The sequence below is a fragment of the Netta rufina genome (genome assembly GCF_964035555.1).
Source record: "Netta rufina genome assembly, chromosome: 19".
NCBI lineage: Eukaryota > Metazoa > Chordata > Aves > Anseriformes > Anatidae > Netta > Netta rufina.
The window spans coordinates 3,741,294-3,760,716 of NC_140143.1; the positions used below are offsets into that span (position 1 = coordinate 3,741,294).

Here is a 19,423-nt window from a genome sequence, read left to right on the forward strand (position 1 = left end):
CAGTTCTGCTGCTCATCTCATAAATTCCAAATGTTACATTCTTACAAATGGTGACTGTTTTGTTAAACTGAATTATCGTTTTCCTATTTGGAAAATGATTAGGCAAATTTTAAAACAATTTCCTGGTAAACATTTTTGTGTGTGTATGTGCATACACACACTTGTAGGCATCAGATATTCCTGTTTGTGCTGGTGTCTACTTTCTACACTAAAGAAGACAGATGTGCAGCTTGAAAAGATAATTTGTAATGTGTTACAAATGCCCTATATGTTCATTAGGATGTAGTAAATCCACGAAGGTCATTCTGCATGGTGTTTATTTTATTATAATTCTCTTACATTTAGTTCTCACTTGTTTTGCACCAGGGTTGTGGAGTTTTGCTTGTGTTGTTTCTGAGGACAGTCAATAAGGGTATCCTTTGAAGATACCTATTTGTATTCCAACCAGTTCGTTAATGTGAAGCCTGCTCAATGTTTTAGTGGCAAGGTTTAGCATCTGTCTTTAGGAGCAACTAGGCCTGGTCCCTTTTGGATAAAGGACCTAGACTGAGTTGTTGTTGAGTAAAGAAGGAGCTGTATCTAGGTGTCATTTATGGAAGGTTAATTTGTTCAGTTTTTAGGATTTTCTGACTGAAAATTAAGAGCACAGGCAGGTTTGGAGTGTCCAGGGCAGACATCCAAGAAATTAGAGGTGCTTGCTTTGTGGAAGAGTTCCTAGCTACTGTCCTGTTACTGGTGCATGCTGTCTGGTGGTTGGTGTTTATAGACTGACAGGCTGGAGGCACAGTAACCGATAACTCAGCATATTGCAGGAGCTTGATGGTCTCTCAAATTTAGGAAGGTGGAGGTTGAGTCAGCTTGCTTTTGCTTAGGCAGAGAGAATGAATGTGTAACTTTGCCCATCTGGTTGATTGTCATGAGTCACGGGTATGTTTTGAGGTATCCATACACAAAATGTCAAACATCCTTGCATAATATTTTACAGTTTTGTCACATCATTCTGTGCAAGGTCCCATCCACATGATTCTGTACCTGGTTCCCTTCACTTTGTGTCATGCCATATCTGGTTCCGTCACGTAGCTGTCTGAGAGCAGACGTTAGTCTCTGAAGAACGGTCAACATACCAATTTGCTGCAGTTCTGAGTAGCTGAATATCTCTGGTTTTCAGCCATCCCCCCCCACACCCCTCCCCCAGTTAAAATTATGACAACCATGTCCTGACACAATTTTCTTTCGTATCATGTTATACCAATATGTATCCTACACATGGCTGGTATGCATGTTCTTTGTAGTATACTTGTAACTCCTAGTTGGTGTTTGCGCTTTGCTTTTGTTTTTTAAATTAACTGAGACCTACATTTTCAAATATTAAATAAATGTTTAAGTGGCTTTTGAGCTGCCGTTTTGAAAATGTAAATCTTTTTCTTTGGCCTTGTCTTTTTGTGCCTTTTACAGTTTTTCACACACACATTGGAGACACGTTTTTAGCCCAGCTTTGTCAAAGTCTGGTTACATATTGATGTGAATTTTAATGAACTGACAGTTTTAAAATTGACCCAAGTGACCTTATTGACAGTATAGCTGCAGCGTGAGATGTTAGCTTGTAAGGATAGAATGCTAGGAAGCAGGGAAAACGAGACAAAGTAGGCCAGCAAGAAAGTGCAACAGAGAGAAATGCAGGGAAAAGTGCCATGCCATTTGAAATGACAATTACATTGTCATTTTCATTGTGAATACTTTTAGGTTCTATATTGGCTGTGATCTTTGTACTAACTGGTATCATGGAGAATGTGTTGGCATCACAGAAAAGGAGGCTAAGAAAATGGATGTGTACATCTGTAATGATTGTAAACGGGCACAAGAGGGCAGCAGTGAGGAATTGTACTGTATCTGCAGAACACCTTATGATGAGTCACAGTGAGTTCTGATAAGAACCTCTTATTTAATGTTTAGGTAGCAAACTGCTCTGACTTTGGTTACCTGTTCCTTACAAAGCGAAACGAAGTTATTCTGCATATATTGTATTCATTCATAATACGAGTTCCTTTGCAGTAATTGTCTTCCTTTCCAAAATGTTTTTATGCGGTAAATATGTAGGAAAAGTGATGTTTTCAAGGTGGTCAAAATGTTTCTTTTAAAAACGCAACGTGCTTTAAATTGGGATTGATTTATTTTATTTTATTTTTAACACGTGAGAATTAGATTAAACGACAAATGTAGTATACAGTGGATTTGTTTTTGTACTATAGTCTGATCTGGATAGAAAGCATAATTTTCATGTGGGAATGTATGGTTGGTATCTCTTTTTGTAAGGTTTTGGGTCATAAATTGCCCCTTCAGTATTCGACCACAAGACTGATGCTTCCCTATGAAAAATGTTTGTACAGAATGAAACAGGAGCCCCAGTTGTAGTCGAGTTTGCACAATATGTACCTTGAATTGCTTTGGAATACTGGTTGGGTGAGACTTCTGGCATTACACTGTTCCTTTCAGCTGTAAAGCAGATGAGTGGTTTTTGAAACCTTGAGTGCTTGAAAGTGCCTAGTATAAAACTTAGTAACTAATTTTGAAATGGTCTGTAGCTTAGCCTGTTTGTAAATTTAAAAAAAAAAAAAAAAAAAAGGCAGTTTGAATAGTGTAATTAGAATTTGTCAATATGAAATGTCACATGTTATGCTGTTGTATTTGATTGTGCCAAGTATCTGCTTGTGTGCAAGGGATTGCAGGTCTATGTTTTTAAATGCAACTTTTAAATAAATCAAGCCACTAACATTTTTTTTGGATCTTGCAGATTTTACATTGGCTGCGACCGATGTCAGAACTGGTATCATGGGCGCTGTGTTGGTATTTTACAAAGTGAGGCAGATCTCATTGATGAATATGTGTGTCCGCAATGTCAGTCCACAGAAGATGCCATGACTGTGCTCAGTCCGCTAACCGATAAAGATTATGAAGGTTTGAGAAGAGTGTTACGCTCTTTACAGGTGAGAGTAAAAATTGCAGCGAAGTGGAATGCTTCACTGTGTAAGACATAGCTAGTGAATCTCAGAGTAAGTTTTGATTTCTCTTCCTGTTGTTGGAACTTTTTTTTAAAGGAAACAGCAAGGCCTTTATTTTTTGAGCAATGCTGTGTCAGCTGTAAATTTGACTTGGCATTACTGTGCTGAGGAATATTTGTAATTAGACTATCACTGCTTCTGAGTCAGTGAGCAATCTCTACAGTGGAAGGCTCTCAAAGGAAATAGATTTACTTAGAGTATAAAAAGGCAGAGTGGTAGCCTAGCTGCCACTAGCAGATACATAAGGTGCTAACTTCTGTTCTCAAATTAGTTATCACCATGTAAGTGATGGCATACTAATTGATTATAAGACGTGTATGAGTCTGTTACATTGTATTTTGGTTTGTCCATCACTACCAAATACATCTTTTGAGCTATGACTATAAAGAATTTATATTGCTACACAATTATTTTATTTAAATGTTTTAAAATCTTGAGCAATATTTTGCATTGTCCCATATTTTACAGACGTGTATGGAAACAAATTAATTCTAGAGTACTTCTAAGTGTAAAGCACAGCCCATTTCTATGTGTGAAGTGCTAAGTGCTGTCAGTAGATTGATAACATACTTCTGTAGGCAGCCTGTTCTGTACAGTATTCTGTCACCTCTGAATTTCACATTATTATTTCCTGTTGTGAAGACCAACCACTCAGTCTCTCACATTGAGCTTTGAAACGTTAGCTAGTTGTTATCTGAAAGGCTGCGTACCTTTTCATGTAATGCTGCATTTCTTCCTTAAATCCAATTCTAGACCCCAACAGATAAAAGTTGAATTAAAATGTTTAGCTACTAAATGGTACTAATTTAACTTAATCTTTTTGTAATTACATCTTGTTTTCCTGACAGGCTCACAAGATGGCATGGCCGTTCTTAGAACCAGTAGATCCCAATGATGCACCAGATTATTATGGTGTTATTAAAGAACCAATGGGTAAGTGTTCCTGAATAATATCATGATGAATGAGGAGTGAGTAGACTTGGGATTCTGAATATCAAGTTCATTAGCCACTGACAATTTCCATTCGGGGATCTTGAAGATATGTTTTGCAGGATACAGTTTTTTCAGTCAGGCAAACTGAGACAGTGTGATGTCCCACTGACATAATGAACTTTTTATTATTTGTAATTTATCTTTACAGCTATATGAACAAGAATTGGTTTAAATGTTGCATATATGGAAGAAGTGGAAGAGATGTTGTAGCCTTAGTGCTTTTGTTCTCATCTCATCAGACCTCACCAATTAGCTGCTAGTAAGCTAGATGGACGCTTGAATGTGAAACCTCATAGGAAAATCTGCCTCATGCAAGAAATGATGTTACTAGCTGTTCTTTTCCTTCCAGTTACAGAACCAGAAACTTCTCATTTTTATTAGATGAGAGCTGGTGCATCATTTGATTTTTTCTCAGCTACTCCTGACTAACCTTAGAAATAGGGAAGTTAAATTTGGTATCCTGGCAGAGTTGTAGTAAATTAACTGAAAATAATACTCTGCTTAGTAACTGTCATTTTCTGTTTCCGTTTTAGGCTGTGCTATTACGAAACTGCTAACCAACTTGAATTACATAATTGATGGGTTAAAGTTTGAAAGGAAAGCCGAAATTGTAATACAATTAAGCATATGATGGCTGAATGAAGTAAACAAAAGTGCTTTTAGCCCTTTCAAATTTATCTGGCAGGAAAATACACTTTTAAGTATTACAAGTAAATATGCACACGTAAAATACATTAGGTAATCCAGCCCACCTGTTTTCATGTGTTCTGACATTACTGGAAGTAAGCATTTTAAGGGCATTTTCCAGAGGCAAGTCATGTTTTTTTCCAGCTAAAAGTGCAACTATATGTTTGGACAGCTATATTTCTAATTCAGCTCCCATTCCTCTTCCTCTTTTTAATTTACATTTCCATTAAAATAGAATAATTACTGCTTACTTCGCTATTCCTGTCCCATTAATGCGTCTAGTTGGTAAGAGTGAAAGCACTAGTATTTTGCATGATTCTGCACTTAAAATCTGTTTCATTTGTCCCATGTGGTAATGTGTGAATTCCTGTGAAAATTGATAATTGATTCAAAGCAAGTCATGAATTCAAATAAAAAATGATCAGAAGGATTAGCTAGCTAGCTATTGTATGCACAGATGTGTCTCAGTGAGGGCTGTGAAGAAAATAATGTACAAGAGTCAGACAATCTGTTTTTTTCCTTAATTTCTTCAAAAATAATAAATAGCTTCCCGTAAGAGCCCAGATTCTCCAAGGTCACTCTGATATGTGGATTTTAATTTAGCTGCACATGACAAATTCACATGTAAGTGCTTATTCTGAAGGAGATTTACTGGTGTCACCATGTCAGAACTAGAATTCCTGGAAATACAACTAACCTATATAGGCTTTGTTTCCTGCATTCTGGTAATGTAAACTTCTCTTGAAGGTGAAAATGTCTCATTTTAATAATCTTTGGTTTCTTTAAAGACCTTGCCACCATGGAAGAAAGAATACTGAAACGTTACTACAAAAAGGTCACAGAGTTTGTGGCAGATATGACCAAAATTTTTGATAACTGTCGTTACTACAATCCAAGTGACTCCCCTTTTTACCAATGTGCAGAAGTTCTTGAGTCATTCTTTGTACAGAAACTAAAAGGATTTAAGGCAAGCAGGTAAGCTGAAGTGTTCCTAATCGTAGATGTTCTCTTGTCCCCTAAAACTTCCTGAATACCTTTATAAGCTTACCTTACATTCATACAGGGATTTACCTCTCCATGCACTTGCCTGGACAACTACTTTTCTTTTCCAGGAAGAAAAAATTCTTCTATAATAGGCAACTGTTAGTCAGAGTTAAGGCTTAAATATTGTTTTGATGAGGTAATTTGAGATAATGTTTGTTCAAAATAAGCTGTTAGACACAAATTAAGTACAGTGTAAAAAATTTGAATGACACTAAGTCATTGCTGCAGAAAACTTAATGAGAACCATTTCTCAGCAGGACATAAAATGTGCTGTTCTGAGTTTCGATTACGTTCTACTCTGCTCTGAGTCCTTTTCAGATGCTAAAAAGAGACAATCTTGCGAGGCTTGTAAGCCAGTGAAATAATTTCAAATAGTTTTTGTTTTTTAATACCTCCTCTTATTTTACCATATTTACCATTGTGTTACCATATTTGAAACAGAGGGAATAAATAGTCTTTAAGATATGGAAAGCTAAATACAATTCAAATTTGGCTATTTAACATCAGACTTTCGTTCTGAATGCTTTTCTGTAGACTGATGTGTAGAATATTTTCCTAATACAAATGTTCCTGAAAATGAATAGGCTGCTCTTCAGTGGATTTTTCTGTTGCTTGACAATTCTGTCTACAGTAGCATGTACATGGGAGTTGTACTGCGCTAGTCAAATTATAATGTGGCATTTAGTACAGCTCTTCCTAAAACTGACTTAGTCAAAACACGACTATAGTGGACTATACAGATTTCTCCTACATCACTGCTGTACTCCAGCGTAAGCCAACTGTAACTGAGTTACAAATGTTGAATGCCTTTCAGCAGTACTCAGAAATCTGTATGTGCATGATAGTTAACTTTGTCCATCTGACGATAACAGTCAAAACTGTAACAGACTGCCTGTCTAATATAGTAATACAGGATCAACACGAATATTTCTAATTAACTGAATTGAAAGATTCAATTTATACTCGCTGTGGAAGCTCTCTAATCTAGCGAGAGTAGGATTAATGAGAAAGGGTGAGACAAAATTGACTAGTCCAGCATTTTCCTTTCCCCTTTAATATTATAGTAATGTTTTTACCAGGTAGTGCTCAAATGTTGTTTCTTTCATCTTGCATTAGCTGATTATCCAGCATCCACTGCTTGCTCTTAATTTCATTGCTACATCTTTTTTTGTTACCGTTTTTCATTTATACCATCCATGTCCTTTCTTTTCTTGCAGATTGTGATATCTTTAGTCTGAACTTTTTAACTGGAATCAGAACTGGATGTTGGGGTCACTTTCTTTTATTGTACAATTCAATGACATTAAACTGCCCTAAAATCCAGATCATTTGTCTAACAAGTAAATGTTGTTTTTTATTTTTTGTTTCCAGCAGTCCTGCTGGTAAACACAAATGTATCAACAGAAAAAAAATGTCCCGTTGCTGGAATACTGTATTGATAGAAATGAAAAATTAATCTTGGAAAACATGTATTTTATTGTTTTATTTTCAGTCACTAATAAAAATGTGAACGTCAAAGAGTTTTGCTGAACTCTGATTAGCAAAAATGTGATTTTAATATGCCTGGTTCAGTTTTTTCTATTAAGTTAATCCAAAGATTTCTTGAATAAATTTAAGCTAAATACACCTTATTATAAATATTCACACTTACTGTCTTTTTGCTTTCCCTTTGATAGACTACTGTTATGTAAATAAGAGTAAAACTAAGTTCAGGCATTTTGGAATATTCCAGCGACACACTGCATTTTACAAGTAGTAAGATATACAGTAGTGGTATACAGTAGGTGAAAATGTGCGTAGAATTCAGAAATATTTTAAATGTTCTTTTTTCTGAAGGGTTTAAAAACAAAAATGGAAGCAACATAGTGGTAATTCCCTCCTACTGATTTACCCTTGGCAACACCTTGCAGCAACTGTGTTCTTCCAAAATGAAGGGTGCTTAATTCTTCGCTTTCTTCTGTATTCTGCAGGTCCCATAACAACAAACTGCAGTCTACAGCTTCTTAGAGTTCAGCGTGTTAACCTAACACACGAGCAAGAATCTGGTTGTCTGAAAATTTTTAATTAAGAAGCCAGATGTTTTTAGTCAGGTTATCCTGACAAGACTTGATGTAAACTGCGTTTTTATTGGTCACAACAGTCAAATTATATTCTTGGCTTATTTTGTCCAAAGGACAAAGAAATAAAAATCAGCAGCACCACTTTCTTGTCAAGATCAAATTGTTGTACTATTGTGGCAGAAGCAGGAAAACTTTTTGTTTTGTTGAAGGAGAGAGAGAAAGAGAGCAAGAAAAAAAAAGATACAGTAAATGGGGTCAAGTTTAACTCCATGGAAATGCCACGTCTGTTCTTCAGTGAAGAAGCTGGTTTAAAGTCCACACAGAAAACTTTGACTGTATTTATTTATTGTTGCAAAAAAGACGCTTTTTTATTGCTGCCCTCATTTGTCAGCTAATTATTTTTTCTTATAAAATCCAGCCCCGGTTACATGTAATCCATTCTGTATCTTAACATGATTCCTGTAGGTAAAAGTACAAGAAGACCTCTAGATGTCTTTTCTTTCTATGAAAGGAGCTGCTATGTACACATGTGCACACACACAGAACTGGGAATCAACAATGAGTTTATCATTCATGGTAGATCAAAAAAAAATAACAAAAAAAAACAATTAAGCTTGCATAAAGGTTGGGCTAAGTGGTCATGGACTACAGACTCTGTTGCCTTGAATATAACAGTACAATTTGTCATTTACTCTGCACCAGACTGAAATGAGTAAAATCTATTTGAAGGTATCTTGTTTGTAAACATTTGTCAGATTCTAATTTTTTTCTTTTGTATTAAAATTCAAAATATGGATGTATATGAAACAAAATAAATGGAGATAATTGTTCTCCCCACACATGTAGGTGTCTTTGAGTGTGCGCTAATATGTTTGTAACACTTTGGGGATCTGTTAAGAAGTATAGGTATTTCAAGTAATTTGGGGGGGGGAAGTGGCCAGGGAAATCTGACTTTATTTTGCTCCAAAGGTAGCATTTATAACTTTTCATTCTTAAGCAGCTGTTATCCCTTTATAAAATTTCTACAGTGGTGCCAAAATTACTGTAACAGATAACATGGTAGGAAGTATTTTGTGAAATGTCACTGCCCACTGCTGAATTGATATTTTGCCAAGAACCCTAAGAATGTAAAGTACCAAGTGTAATTAGATCCTTGAAAGGCATTCTGGATGGCTTCATTGTTTCCTGTATGAGGAGTGCTAGTAGGGGGTATAAGTTGAAGTCAAGAGAGGATGCAATTTGCAGATGTTTTTCTTTCTATGACTTTCATATTGCATAAATGACTTTCTCGTGTTACCTGTCTACAGTTACCAGCCATGCTTTATATGCAGCTCTTCAACCATTTGACTAGCTTTTGCACTAATTCACAGTTAACTTCTGTTCTACAGTGATCTGGGATTTACCTGATTTATGGATAAGCTCCTTTTGGGTTTAACCTCACACCTTGCTATGCAAGAACCTTTTCTGTTACTTTTCTTAAAGATGTTGCTACTGACCACACTTTCTTATACTTACAGGCTCAGGTGTACAGGTACTTCTGGGATAACTTTATCTAACAAAACCCATGTTTTTTTGTACATACAAATGTTGTCAATTAACCTATATGTGAAAATTAAAAATAATAGTTCAATGTGAAAACAATTATCCATTATGCTTCTTAAAGTTTAAAAAAAAAAAAAAAAAGTTGCATTTAGGTTATGTTGTCCTTGACGTTTTAAAAAAAAATGCTGCATATTGTATGCATTGTGTTTTTAATGCAGAAAGGAAAAAAAATCTCAACTTCTAACAGCATTTTAACATATCCTGCATCTCTTCAAGACTTCACAATATTTCTGTACTATTTATTCATACATAAATATATATGACATTTAAAATTTTCCTACCTGTAGGCAATAGATTGCTATGTTTTTAAGAAATTGTGGCAAATTGAAGAGTACTTTTTTGTACCTAATAGGACACATCATCCTAGACAAATAAAGTAATGTGTTTGACATTGATTTGGTGGTGTTTCTAATGAAACATTTGATAACGCAATGGTGTATAGGTCTTGGCTTTTCCAGATTATAATTACTAGTGAATCAGTTTGCTTAGGGAGATAATCCATACATATGACTTAATTTTGCTGAGAGCTATTGTGTTTTCAATTGTCATTGAGTACGTTGAGGCATTTTTCTTGCTTAGTGGTGAACTTTCATAGCTACATGGTGTTTCTGGAAAATAACACTTCTATAAAAGTAATTAATACCCACCTTCCTAAAAGCATGGTAAGTTCTTATGACCTGTGATCTCTGTTCAGTCGTCATCTTTTTCGTGTTTTTATAAAGATCATGTTTTAAAATGGTAATGTGTTCTAACAATTTTGATACGGTGAACTATCCTAGCTTGATTTTTTTTCCTCAAAAAACTTTCAAGCAATTGCCTATGATCTAGATTTACTTTGAAACTAGTTGTAGAGCAGTGCTTGTATCTGATGGGGCAGAGACATTCTGTCAGTTGCTGGCATTTTTGACTTGGGATTTGGATATCACTAGCACAATATACTGTTACTTATCTCTGAGACAATCAAAATAAGTTATGGTCATGCATTATTTTTGTACCCACACTTTGCCTATTTTAGATTACAATATTGTCTTGGGGGTGAGGACGGGTGCTTAATTTCTATTCTGGGCAAATGGGTGACTCTGGGCCTGCTCATTAGTCCCTGAACTGCAGTTGAACATAGAAACAAATTTAAGATGCACGTGTAACCCTTTTTCCTTCCTTCCCCTGCCCTATCCAGTCCACTCCAGTGCTTTCATTTGTTGCCAGGAAGTCATTTTGCCAAATCAAAAGCGCCCTTGAAGTCCCTCTGGAAAATTCCATCTATATATGCCACGTTCCATGTTAGCTCTTCGTTCTCACAGAAGTGAGACAATATATTTTTTTTAGATGGACACAAGCTATTAGTAAATTTCAGTGAAAGATTTTTGGGTCCTACAATGTACGGTGCTTGCAGTTGGTATTTTGTCTCCTATTCCAGACCAAGAAGTACTTCTTACAGTTTGACTTATCCCCCATCCTCTGCTCGCTCTGTAGCTTTCAGTGACACTAAATGAAGCTGCAGACTTCTGCGACGTAAAATCGTGTTAGAACTACCTTTGCTTCAAAACAGAAAATGTTTATAGGATGCTCCTGTTCCAGATCATGTTATATATATCACTGTATACATTTTTAATCGAGATGGCAAGTTCCCCACATACACATTACATATATACATATTCCCCTTTTTATATACATACAAACAGTTGTAAGTTTTCATTGCTATTAAGATTCTACTGGCTCAAAATCTAGGCCTTATTTATAGGGATATCTCTGCAAGTACTCAGAGCTACTGCCTTTAGAAGAACATTTTGTCTTAATAGCAGTACTAATTGGCAGTTCCTTTTCTGCACCACTGCATGAACTAGCCACATTTGAACTGTATCTTACAATCACAGGCGATGCTTCAAACAAGGAGATGCCTTCTTTTAATACTCATTACATAATCTTTTTTTTGTTCTTTCGGAACCCAGGAAACTGTGAATCCAGACCTCCTGTGAACAGGTAGAAGACTCAGAATTTGTGAATACTGGCTCTTGGAGTAGTAAACATTAAGATCGCCTTTGCAGAGTTTTCATGTGATTAAGTTCTTGTATTTCCACCACATTAAGGGTACTAAAAGGTTGTATTTTTGATTCACAGTAACTTCACTGCCATGCAAGTACAAACTGGGTAATTCTCAGGGGAAGATGACCTCCAGTTCACAGTTCTAGGATTGAACTTCTAAAGAACTGCCAGCATAACCAGGCATACAAGATGTGCATGCAATTGCATGCTTATTTTGCATTCCTTGGCATGAGCTTGTGACATTGTTTGTAAGCTTAATTGGGCACTGCTGTGCAAATTATTTGATTTGCTTTCAGTTAGTGTATTCATATACTTGAATAATTAATAGCTAGTTCATAAGCTTTATGTGAAAACCTAACACTGAAGAATAATAGTAGTTGAGGAACCAAAACAGTATGCAAGATACTTGGTTTTGCTGCTATCTTTTGAATCAGATATACTTAAAGCAGAGTTGTGTGAAAATACCATTGACATCCCCTGTAGGTAATGCTATGGTATTATCTAACACTTGTTCAAGGTGAAGGGTTTGAAAGTGCAGTTACTTGTGTACCTTGAACAAGCCTTCAGAACTTTACTTTACAATTACTACAAATTATTAGGTCTGCATTATAGCAGAGGCGGCGATAGCCCATGGCTCTGAAAACAGCTAGAGCAAATTCACGACCGGTTATTGTCAACTAACTTTGTGCTGTATTTCACAATGTGTAGGTACCTACTCAAAACATTCAGCTAGTGTTTGCGAAAGCACAAAAGCACGTGTCCTATTCATAACCAATTTCAGGCATAAGTAGAATTACCTCCTACTGTTGCTCAGTCATCAAACTTACTCTTGTAGAGGAATTCTGCTGCTGCCTGTAGAGGTTACCGTAGCCTTATCTACATTTAGCATCAGCCCCTTGCATTTTGCGGTTCCTCTTCCTGTTGAATCTCTTCATGTAGCTCCTGCTGCTTCCAAGCAGTCCATCCCCAGGCCTCAGGCGCCCTCTCAGGATCTGCAGTAAATTTGCAGGGATCTGTCGTCTCTTGTGGTAGGTCTGACCCATCACAATGTATCTGCTGCCTACAAAATAAAGATTCCTGTGTTATGAAGAAAGCGTTGTTTTATTCACTACACCTGCTCTAAGGACAGTACATTTATGAATGGATGTGAAGTTATACCCTACAGAAATATATCCTAGGACTTGGGGGTTAGGCTTGCACGTAAATGGTTATTCACGTTGCATTGCAAGTTGAATCAAATACTAACTAGTATTTGATAAACTGGCATTTAAAAGGAAAACTGAACTATTTGCAAAGACAAGAGCTTATGCTCCTGTTTTGTTTTTTCCTATTTTTTTTTAAAGGTCTGCACTGCTAGCTGACTTCTACACATGTTTGGGTTTCTTAGAAAAGCTGAGGAGGGGAAAGAACCCTCCATTCTAAGAGTAAACATTTTTTTTTTCAAAATATTCCAACCTGGATTGAGTTTATTAAACTAGGGAAGGCTAAAATTACACTGTATGCAGGAAAAATAGTGGAATGGATTTAACTAGGGTTGTTTACCAAGTTTAAAGTCTGGACACGGTTTACTGCGGTTTAAAGAATCCATAACTAGAATGTGAATTCGGAAGAAGCAGCCATCAGGAGGAACAGACAGATGATTCATCTTGTATAATCCATTGCTGTTTACCAAAAATGTAATGAAGTGGACTCCGCTCCCCAGTCTTTCCATGTTATAAACAATTCCATTCACTGCTGTTTTAAGGAGGGGAGAAAAAAAAAAAAAAAGCATCAGATTCCATATCTTAGTGGCAACTCAAAGTAAATGTGAAGGCGCTCATTTAAAATACTGTGAAGTATCAGCAGAAATTCTTTGTCCCAGTAGAGGGCAGGCTTGAAAGCAACAGTTCAAATCATAAAATGTGATGTTACTAACCTTTCTGTCCTTTACAGCTCTGAGATGTTGCTCAGACTTTTTTCATACCTGACTTTCTCAATTTAAGGGCAGAATGAGACGGGTATTTGTTAAACACTGAAATGTACAAAGGTCGTGTCACTGTAAGACCTACATTTGACAGGAATGCGTGAGAGTTGTAAAAAAAAAATAAAGACTGTATCATTTGTAGAAGCACTTCCTGACTTCTCCATTTAGAGAAAGCAGCTGTCTCATAACGTGTTTATGTTCTGCAAATGGAAACATCTGTTACCAGGGGGCATGTATTTTGCTTATCTCTTAAAACGCTGTGAGGAAAAGTTGGTATCTATGTCACAACTTCTGAAGTGTAAGGAAGAATTTCAGTCCGAAAATGTTTGTTCTTAGGCGTTCAGTACAAAATTCCCAGGTTATTTTCTGCCACCTTTAGCTACGTCAGCTTGGACTAAAGACACTGAAGAACTTCATGAAGAATCCTCTGCACAGACAGAACGCTGCTTGGGTCAGTGTTTTATTTTCATTTGCATCTTTATTCCCAGAAATCAGAAACTCACTCTGAACAGTAAGAGGTAAGTAACAGCTACACTGTTTAACCTTAGAGTATCTAAAGCTGGTGGTCTTTGGTTCTGTTGAACTACAGGAAGAGCGCTGTGTTCTTCCCTGGAGTAGAAAAGCAAGAAACAGGAAAAAAGAGCCCAGGGTAGGGAAGGAGTAATACAAGACTTGGTATAGTTTGTTATGTAAATAGCTGCAATGGGTCCCTTTAGCGTACTTATTATTACACAAAGTATATTAAGTAAATACTATCTTAAAAGCAGAAGTGAAGGGTCAGTAATACTTGAACAAGGACAGCCCCAGCATTGTCTGTGTGGTTCATGGAGGATAGCTCACCACATTCCCTCCTGCAGTGGGCCTCCACTTCATCTCTCTCTTTCCTGCCCTCGGTCAGACATGCCTTCCACTTGGGCCTTCCACTTGGGGTTTGGCTCAGTGTTAAGGTTACATTTAGGGTTGTTTGGAAAGTGTGAACACAGACTCCATTTCCATGTGGGATTGTGTAAAGGCTCCCCTGGGGAGTTCAGGTGTACCCAAAGGCTTCTGTGGGGGGCACTTTTTCATGGCAGAAAGTGTCGCCATACTTGTTTTCTAGGGTCCCAGGGGCTGTGAGCCCTGCTGTGGCTGTTCCTTCCCTGGGAAATAGGCAGGAGTCAGAATTTCACCCTCTGTACCTTCCTGAACGCCCCCACAGGAACGACCCCCGGCCCCCTGACCCTTCCTCGCCACGGAGCCCAGCCTCAGGCAGAGCCCCCAGGAAGCCCCGGCCCCAGCCAGGCCCTCAGGGCTCTCTTTTCTGTGCTAAATCAGGGGATCTGGGAACAATCTGGTTTTATTTAGTTATTGGAGATGGCAGTAGAAGAGAGGGATCAGATCAGATCCCGCCAGCCCTGTGGGAGCCCCGTTGGCAATTACAGGGTTCCCCTTATCTCACAGGGACCGTTCCTCCAAAGCTGACAAAGCAGCACGTGAGAGCTGGAGCTGAAGCACACGCATTATTCTTCAGAGCCCCCCAATTCAATAACAGGATCCAGAGTTGGGAAACGTCGCTGAAGAGGTTGCAGCTCAGAGGCTGCAGTGGGATAAGGTGGGACGGGGGCTTGGAGGGGCTTTTGGCTCGGGGCTGAACACCCGTGGGGCCCTCCATGCACTGCTCGTGCCTTGGCCGATTCAATTTCTGCCCATTTCTGTGAAGACCAGAGATCAGACCTGACCCAGAATCTCCCTGGGTAAAAGCAGCGCCTGGTTGCATCGCTCACCCTAACCCTAACCCTACAACCAGCGGGCAGGGGCTGCAGGGGCTCCCCACCACCAGCGATCTCTGTGTGGGGCCGGGCGGCTGTGGAGCACTTTGCTTCAGCAGATTTGCTTCTCCCCGTCCCCTTTCCATGCATTAAATGAGCAAAGATCAGCATCGGTGACATTTCCAAACACCCCCAAAGCAGGGGCGAGGAGCCCAGCACCCCGCCTGTAGGTGACCAGAGGACGCAGCTCGGGTGGGGGCTGTTCAGATGGGACGAGCCCAGCACACAGCAGGCAGCCCTGGGGTTATTTTATCCTCTGCGGTTCTCCTGTGCGGTGAGAAAGAGCCCAGGGGGAGGAAGGGGGGGTGGAGATGTGGCCTCTGTCCCCTGCCCTGTCCCGGCGCCCCATGGAGGAGATGCTGCTGCAGGCGCTGCGGTCACCCCGCTCCTGCACGGCCCTGCTGGTTCTGGGTTTTCACCTGCAGGCTCACTTCCTTCCTTCTGCTTCCTCGCGGAGAGCAAACGGGCCAAAAAGAAGTGTGGGGAGGAAAAAGGGGGCCTTGGGATGGCCCCCAATGCCCTGGCTGCGGGGTCCCATCGTGTGTGCGCCCTGTGAAAGGTGCTGGCCCCATCACGGGTCTTCTGCAGGGGTTATGGGGTCTCAGCCTCCTCTCCCAGGCTGGGGAGCCCCCACGAAAGCTCCTTGGAGCAGGTCCCATCACAGGGACATCAGCACCAGGGATGAGGCCCCTGACCCCACCGTGCCACCCCCCTGCATTCACGCATGGTCTCCACGTCCCCGCGCCCGGGGCCGGCTCAGGGCTCTGCTCCTCCTGCTGCCACCCTCCCCACTGCCCCGAGCACCCAGCCTCCAGCTGGGCCAGTGTGCAGAAAGCACCCCGAAGCCTCTTTCCCCCCAGCAGAACCCCCCCCCTCCCAGCCCCGAGGTGAAACTCTTCGCAGACACAAATAACCCAAACCCAGCCAGCCGCCTGCTCTGCGGTCACCGCTTGCACGAGCGAGGGAGCAGCAGCAGCAGCAGATCACGGGGGCTGAGCACCAGCCCCACATCCCCTGCCCCCCAGCCCTCACCTCTCACTTCCCTGAGAGCTGCCGATGCTCGCGGGCCCCCGGAGCGGAGCAGGATGATGGGGACTTGGCCGGGCTGGGGCTGGCTCCTTCTCCCAGGTGAGGATGGGCACAGAGCTGCTGGGCCCCCCCTAGAAGTGCAGGCTCCCCTTCGGGTACCAGCCCCGGAGCCACAGCATCGCAGCCTTTTGGGGCTAAAAGCGGGCAGATGGGGTCTCCCCAAAAGTGCTTATTTCTCACCGCCCCTCCGAAGTGAGCCGACGAGGGGCAGCTTGGGGGACCAGGGCTGGTTCCTCTCCATCACCGTTTGGTTTCCCCGCAGCATGCCAGGCTCTCGTTGCCCCCCGGGAGGTGAGCGGCCACGCGGGGCAGGCGCTGACCCTGAACTGCTGGTACGCACCGGGCTACCAGGGCTACAACAAGTACTGGTGCCGCGGGGCCTCGCGGGACTCCTGCAGCAAGGTGGTGGAGACGGCGGGGCGAGAAGTGCCCCGGCAGCGCGGCCGCGTCTCCATCGCCGACAACCACGTCTTCTGCCTCGTCCTGCTCACCCTGCAGGAGCTCTCGGAGGAGGACGCCGGGAGCTACTGGTGCGGGGTGGAGCGGGTGGGCAGGGACATCATGACACCGGTTACCGTCAGGGTTTTGCCAGGTGAGCGTTGGCATTTTGTTGTTTTTTGGTTTTTGTAGGGGAAAGCATTTTGGGGGGAAGGAAGGTGCTGGGTTGTGTCGGGGTGAGATGGTGCAGCTCAGCTCCGCTTGTATTGGTTGGCACCCAGTATAAACCAGTGGCAGGGCACAGGGATGATGGGTCCCTTCGTTAAGGGGTGCTCGTAGGTGCATGCAGGAGCCATGCGCAGGGGTTTGCAGCACCGAGGCCAGTCCTGGGCCATTATTTGGGCTCCCAGCACCAGGTGCTGCAGCCAGAGAGCTGCTGCCAGCTGGCCTCTGCAAACCAAAGAGGGTCTGGGCTGCAAAATCTGAGCTTTTGGGTGAGGAAAAGGGGCAGAACCAAGCCCTGCAGCCTTGGGAAAGCCTCAGTCCCTGGCATCCAGAGAGATTCCTCTGCACGGGGAGCTGCAGGGAAAGAACATCCCTTGGGAACACCGGCAGGGCAGGGGCAAGGGCTGGGCACGGTACAGGCAAGTGCTCACCTCCTGCTGGTGGGACGTGGGGGACCCCAGCTTCCCCCAGGACCACCCCCGATGCGTCTGTACGAGCTGTGCCTGCAAACCCTGCAGCCACCCCCTCGCCCTGGCTCTCCGACGCCACCACCGAGCTCCTCTCCATGGCCAACAGCACCAACACCACTGCCACGGGGTGAGTCATGGGCACCACGGGGCGGGTGGGGGGCTCGCAGACGTGGGGTCTTCACACCGGGGGGCTCACAGGGACACTCTGGAGATGTTTTTTTCGGGGGGTGACGCAGCAGCAGAGACCCAAGTGGGGCCCCAGGCTGGTGTCCCTGCTTCGTGGCCCCGTCCCACAGTGGGCAGGGGGCTGCAGGAGCACAGTGCCAGCCTTTGAGGGGGGAGGCAAACAGCCCCGCTCCTCTTCCCTTGCCTCCAGCCCCCCCTGGTCAGCCCTGAGTGCCCTGGTGCCCACGGCGGTGCTGCTCTCCCTGCTGCTTGTGGCCGGCTCTGCCGGGCTCGCCTACGCCCTGTGGAGGAGGAGGGAAGGTAAGGGCACCCAAGGGTGCCACTGTGCCCATCCCGGGCACATCTGGGGAGCTGAGTGGGACAGGAGCTGGGGGCTTTTGTGGGCTGTGTGTTGTGCTGTGTGTTGTGCTGCTTTGCCACGACTTTTCTTCCTGCCCCCAGATCTCCAGAGACCCCTGGGAGCAGTGAGATCTAAGCCAAAGGACTGGGTTCAGCCGCACCATACGGCAAGTGCCCGGAGAGCCCCCCCCGGGACCACCGGTCCCCATGAGCCCCCCCTGCAGCTGCAGCCTTGGGGCTCCCGTGGGTGCCCGGGGGCACGGCTGGAGCCCGTGGGGCTGAGCCTGGCAGCGAGCGGGGCCGGCTGCCCCCTGACCCCGCTGCCTGTTTCAGGATTTTGGGGACACGCTGCCCCTTCGCACCGAACCCCCCCCGACCCCCTCCAAGCCTGCCTTCGCCGGGGAGCTGGACAGCATCTACGACAACGAGCTTGCCCTGACAAAGGTGAGAGCCCTGGCACGGGCAGCAGGGAACCGGGGAGCCCTGCAGCACCCGGCCGTGCCGTGCTGAGCCCCTGCCCTGCCCCAGGACCCCAGGGACACGCCGCCCCCGTGTCAGCAGGACACCGTGCAGCAGGACGCTGAGCTGGAGGATGAGAACTTCTACACCAACACCTTGTGCCACGACAGGAGCAGGGGGAGGCCCAGACACGGCGCCCAGCAAGGAAATGAATTCCTCCAGTCCTAAGGGAGCACCGCAGGTGGGCAGCGGGGTCCCCGGGTGCTCACCTGCTGAGACACCGGCGCTTTGCTCCGAGCTGGGCAGGGAGCAGGGGGGCTGCAGGACGGGAATGAGCTTCACCAGAGGCTGCGGATCCATCACGGGAGGATCTCAGCAGCACCACAGCTTCTGCCCACGGACAGAGCCCGGGGACACCCCAATTCCCCACCCCAAGCACATCCCCACTGTCCCAGCCTCCTGCCTCCGGCTGGGCTGCTCCCAGCACATCCCACAGGGCTGCCGGGTGTGGAGATGCCCTGGACCTCATCCTCCTTGCCCAGACCCGGCACAATCCCTATCATTATCTCATTTCTCCTGCTCTTACTCAGCCTGAAGCTGCCCGTGGTGCTGGCCCTGGTGTGCACAGCCATGTGGGTGAGGAACCTGTGCAGGAGATGCAGCCCCCAGGGAAACCTGCAGCTGTCCGGGGCATTGGGCAGCCTGCACACCCCGACGGTCCCAGAGCATCCCCCTGCCCCCTGCCCCACACCCTGTGGGTCTGAGCCACCCACCCCGCAGCGGGAGCTGCTCGGCACCAGGCACCTCTCCCCCTGCAAAGCCCAAAGCGCTGCCGGCACCCCCAAGGCTGCAGCGGGGAGGGTTTGGGGTGCAGAGAGCCCGTGTCTGCTGAGCAAAGGCACTTTGCAATAAAGCTGGGTATCCTGCAGCTGCCTGTCTGTCTGTCTGTCTGTCCACA

General features: G+C 43.6%; 3 protein-coding genes across 14 annotated transcripts in view; 2 read left to right on the forward strand and 1 right to left on the reverse strand.

Moving 5' to 3' along the window:
* The window catches only part of BPTF (bromodomain PHD finger transcription factor), a 60,026-nt gene extending 48,504 nt beyond the window's left edge, over window positions 1–11,522 (forward strand). For 9 of the 12 annotated variants that reach the window (XM_084298447.1, XM_084298448.1, XM_084298451.1 and 6 more), the window contains 5 exons: window positions 1,744–1,917; window positions 2,792–2,984; window positions 3,908–3,992; window positions 5,528–5,714; window positions 7,754–8,732. In XM_084298447.1, the coding sequence (XP_084154573.1) occupies window positions 1,744–1,917; window positions 2,792–2,984; window positions 3,908–3,992; window positions 5,528–5,714; window positions 7,754–7,790 (676 nt within the window). In that variant the 3' untranslated portion in view covers window positions 7,791–8,732. Of the gene's footprint in view, window positions 1–1,743; window positions 1,918–2,791; window positions 2,985–3,907; window positions 3,993–5,527; window positions 5,715–7,000; window positions 7,717–7,753; window positions 8,733–11,394 lie in introns of those variants that run through there. The other 3 variants (XM_084298449.1, XM_084298450.1, XM_084298458.1) reach the window with 3 other exon arrangements.
* Window positions 11,523–12,360: 838 nt separating this feature from the next.
* On the reverse strand, window positions 12,361–15,797 carry LOC311216784 (UPF0450 protein C17orf58; the record flags this gene model as incomplete). The annotated part of the gene is made up of 4 exons (XM_084298322.1): window positions 12,361–12,548; window positions 13,031–13,222; window positions 14,292–14,386; window positions 15,691–15,797. The coding sequence occupies 4 exons, from the start codon at window positions 15,795–15,797 to the stop codon at window positions 12,361–12,363; spliced, it is 582 nt and encodes a 193-aa protein (XP_084154448.1).
* Window positions 15,798–16,259: 462 nt separating this feature from the next.
* LOC311216785 (CMRF35-like molecule 9) lies at window positions 16,260–18,693 on the forward strand (the record flags this gene model as incomplete). The annotated part of the gene is made up of 7 exons (XM_084298323.1): window positions 16,260–16,387; window positions 16,611–16,940; window positions 17,530–17,608; window positions 17,858–17,967; window positions 18,109–18,173; window positions 18,340–18,450; window positions 18,535–18,693. Exons 1-7 carry the CDS (start codon window positions 16,345–16,347, stop codon window positions 18,691–18,693), a joined length of 897 nt encoding a protein of 298 aa, XP_084154449.1. The 5' UTR covers window positions 16,260–16,344.
* Between the last annotated feature and the right edge of the window lie 730 nt (window positions 18,694–19,423).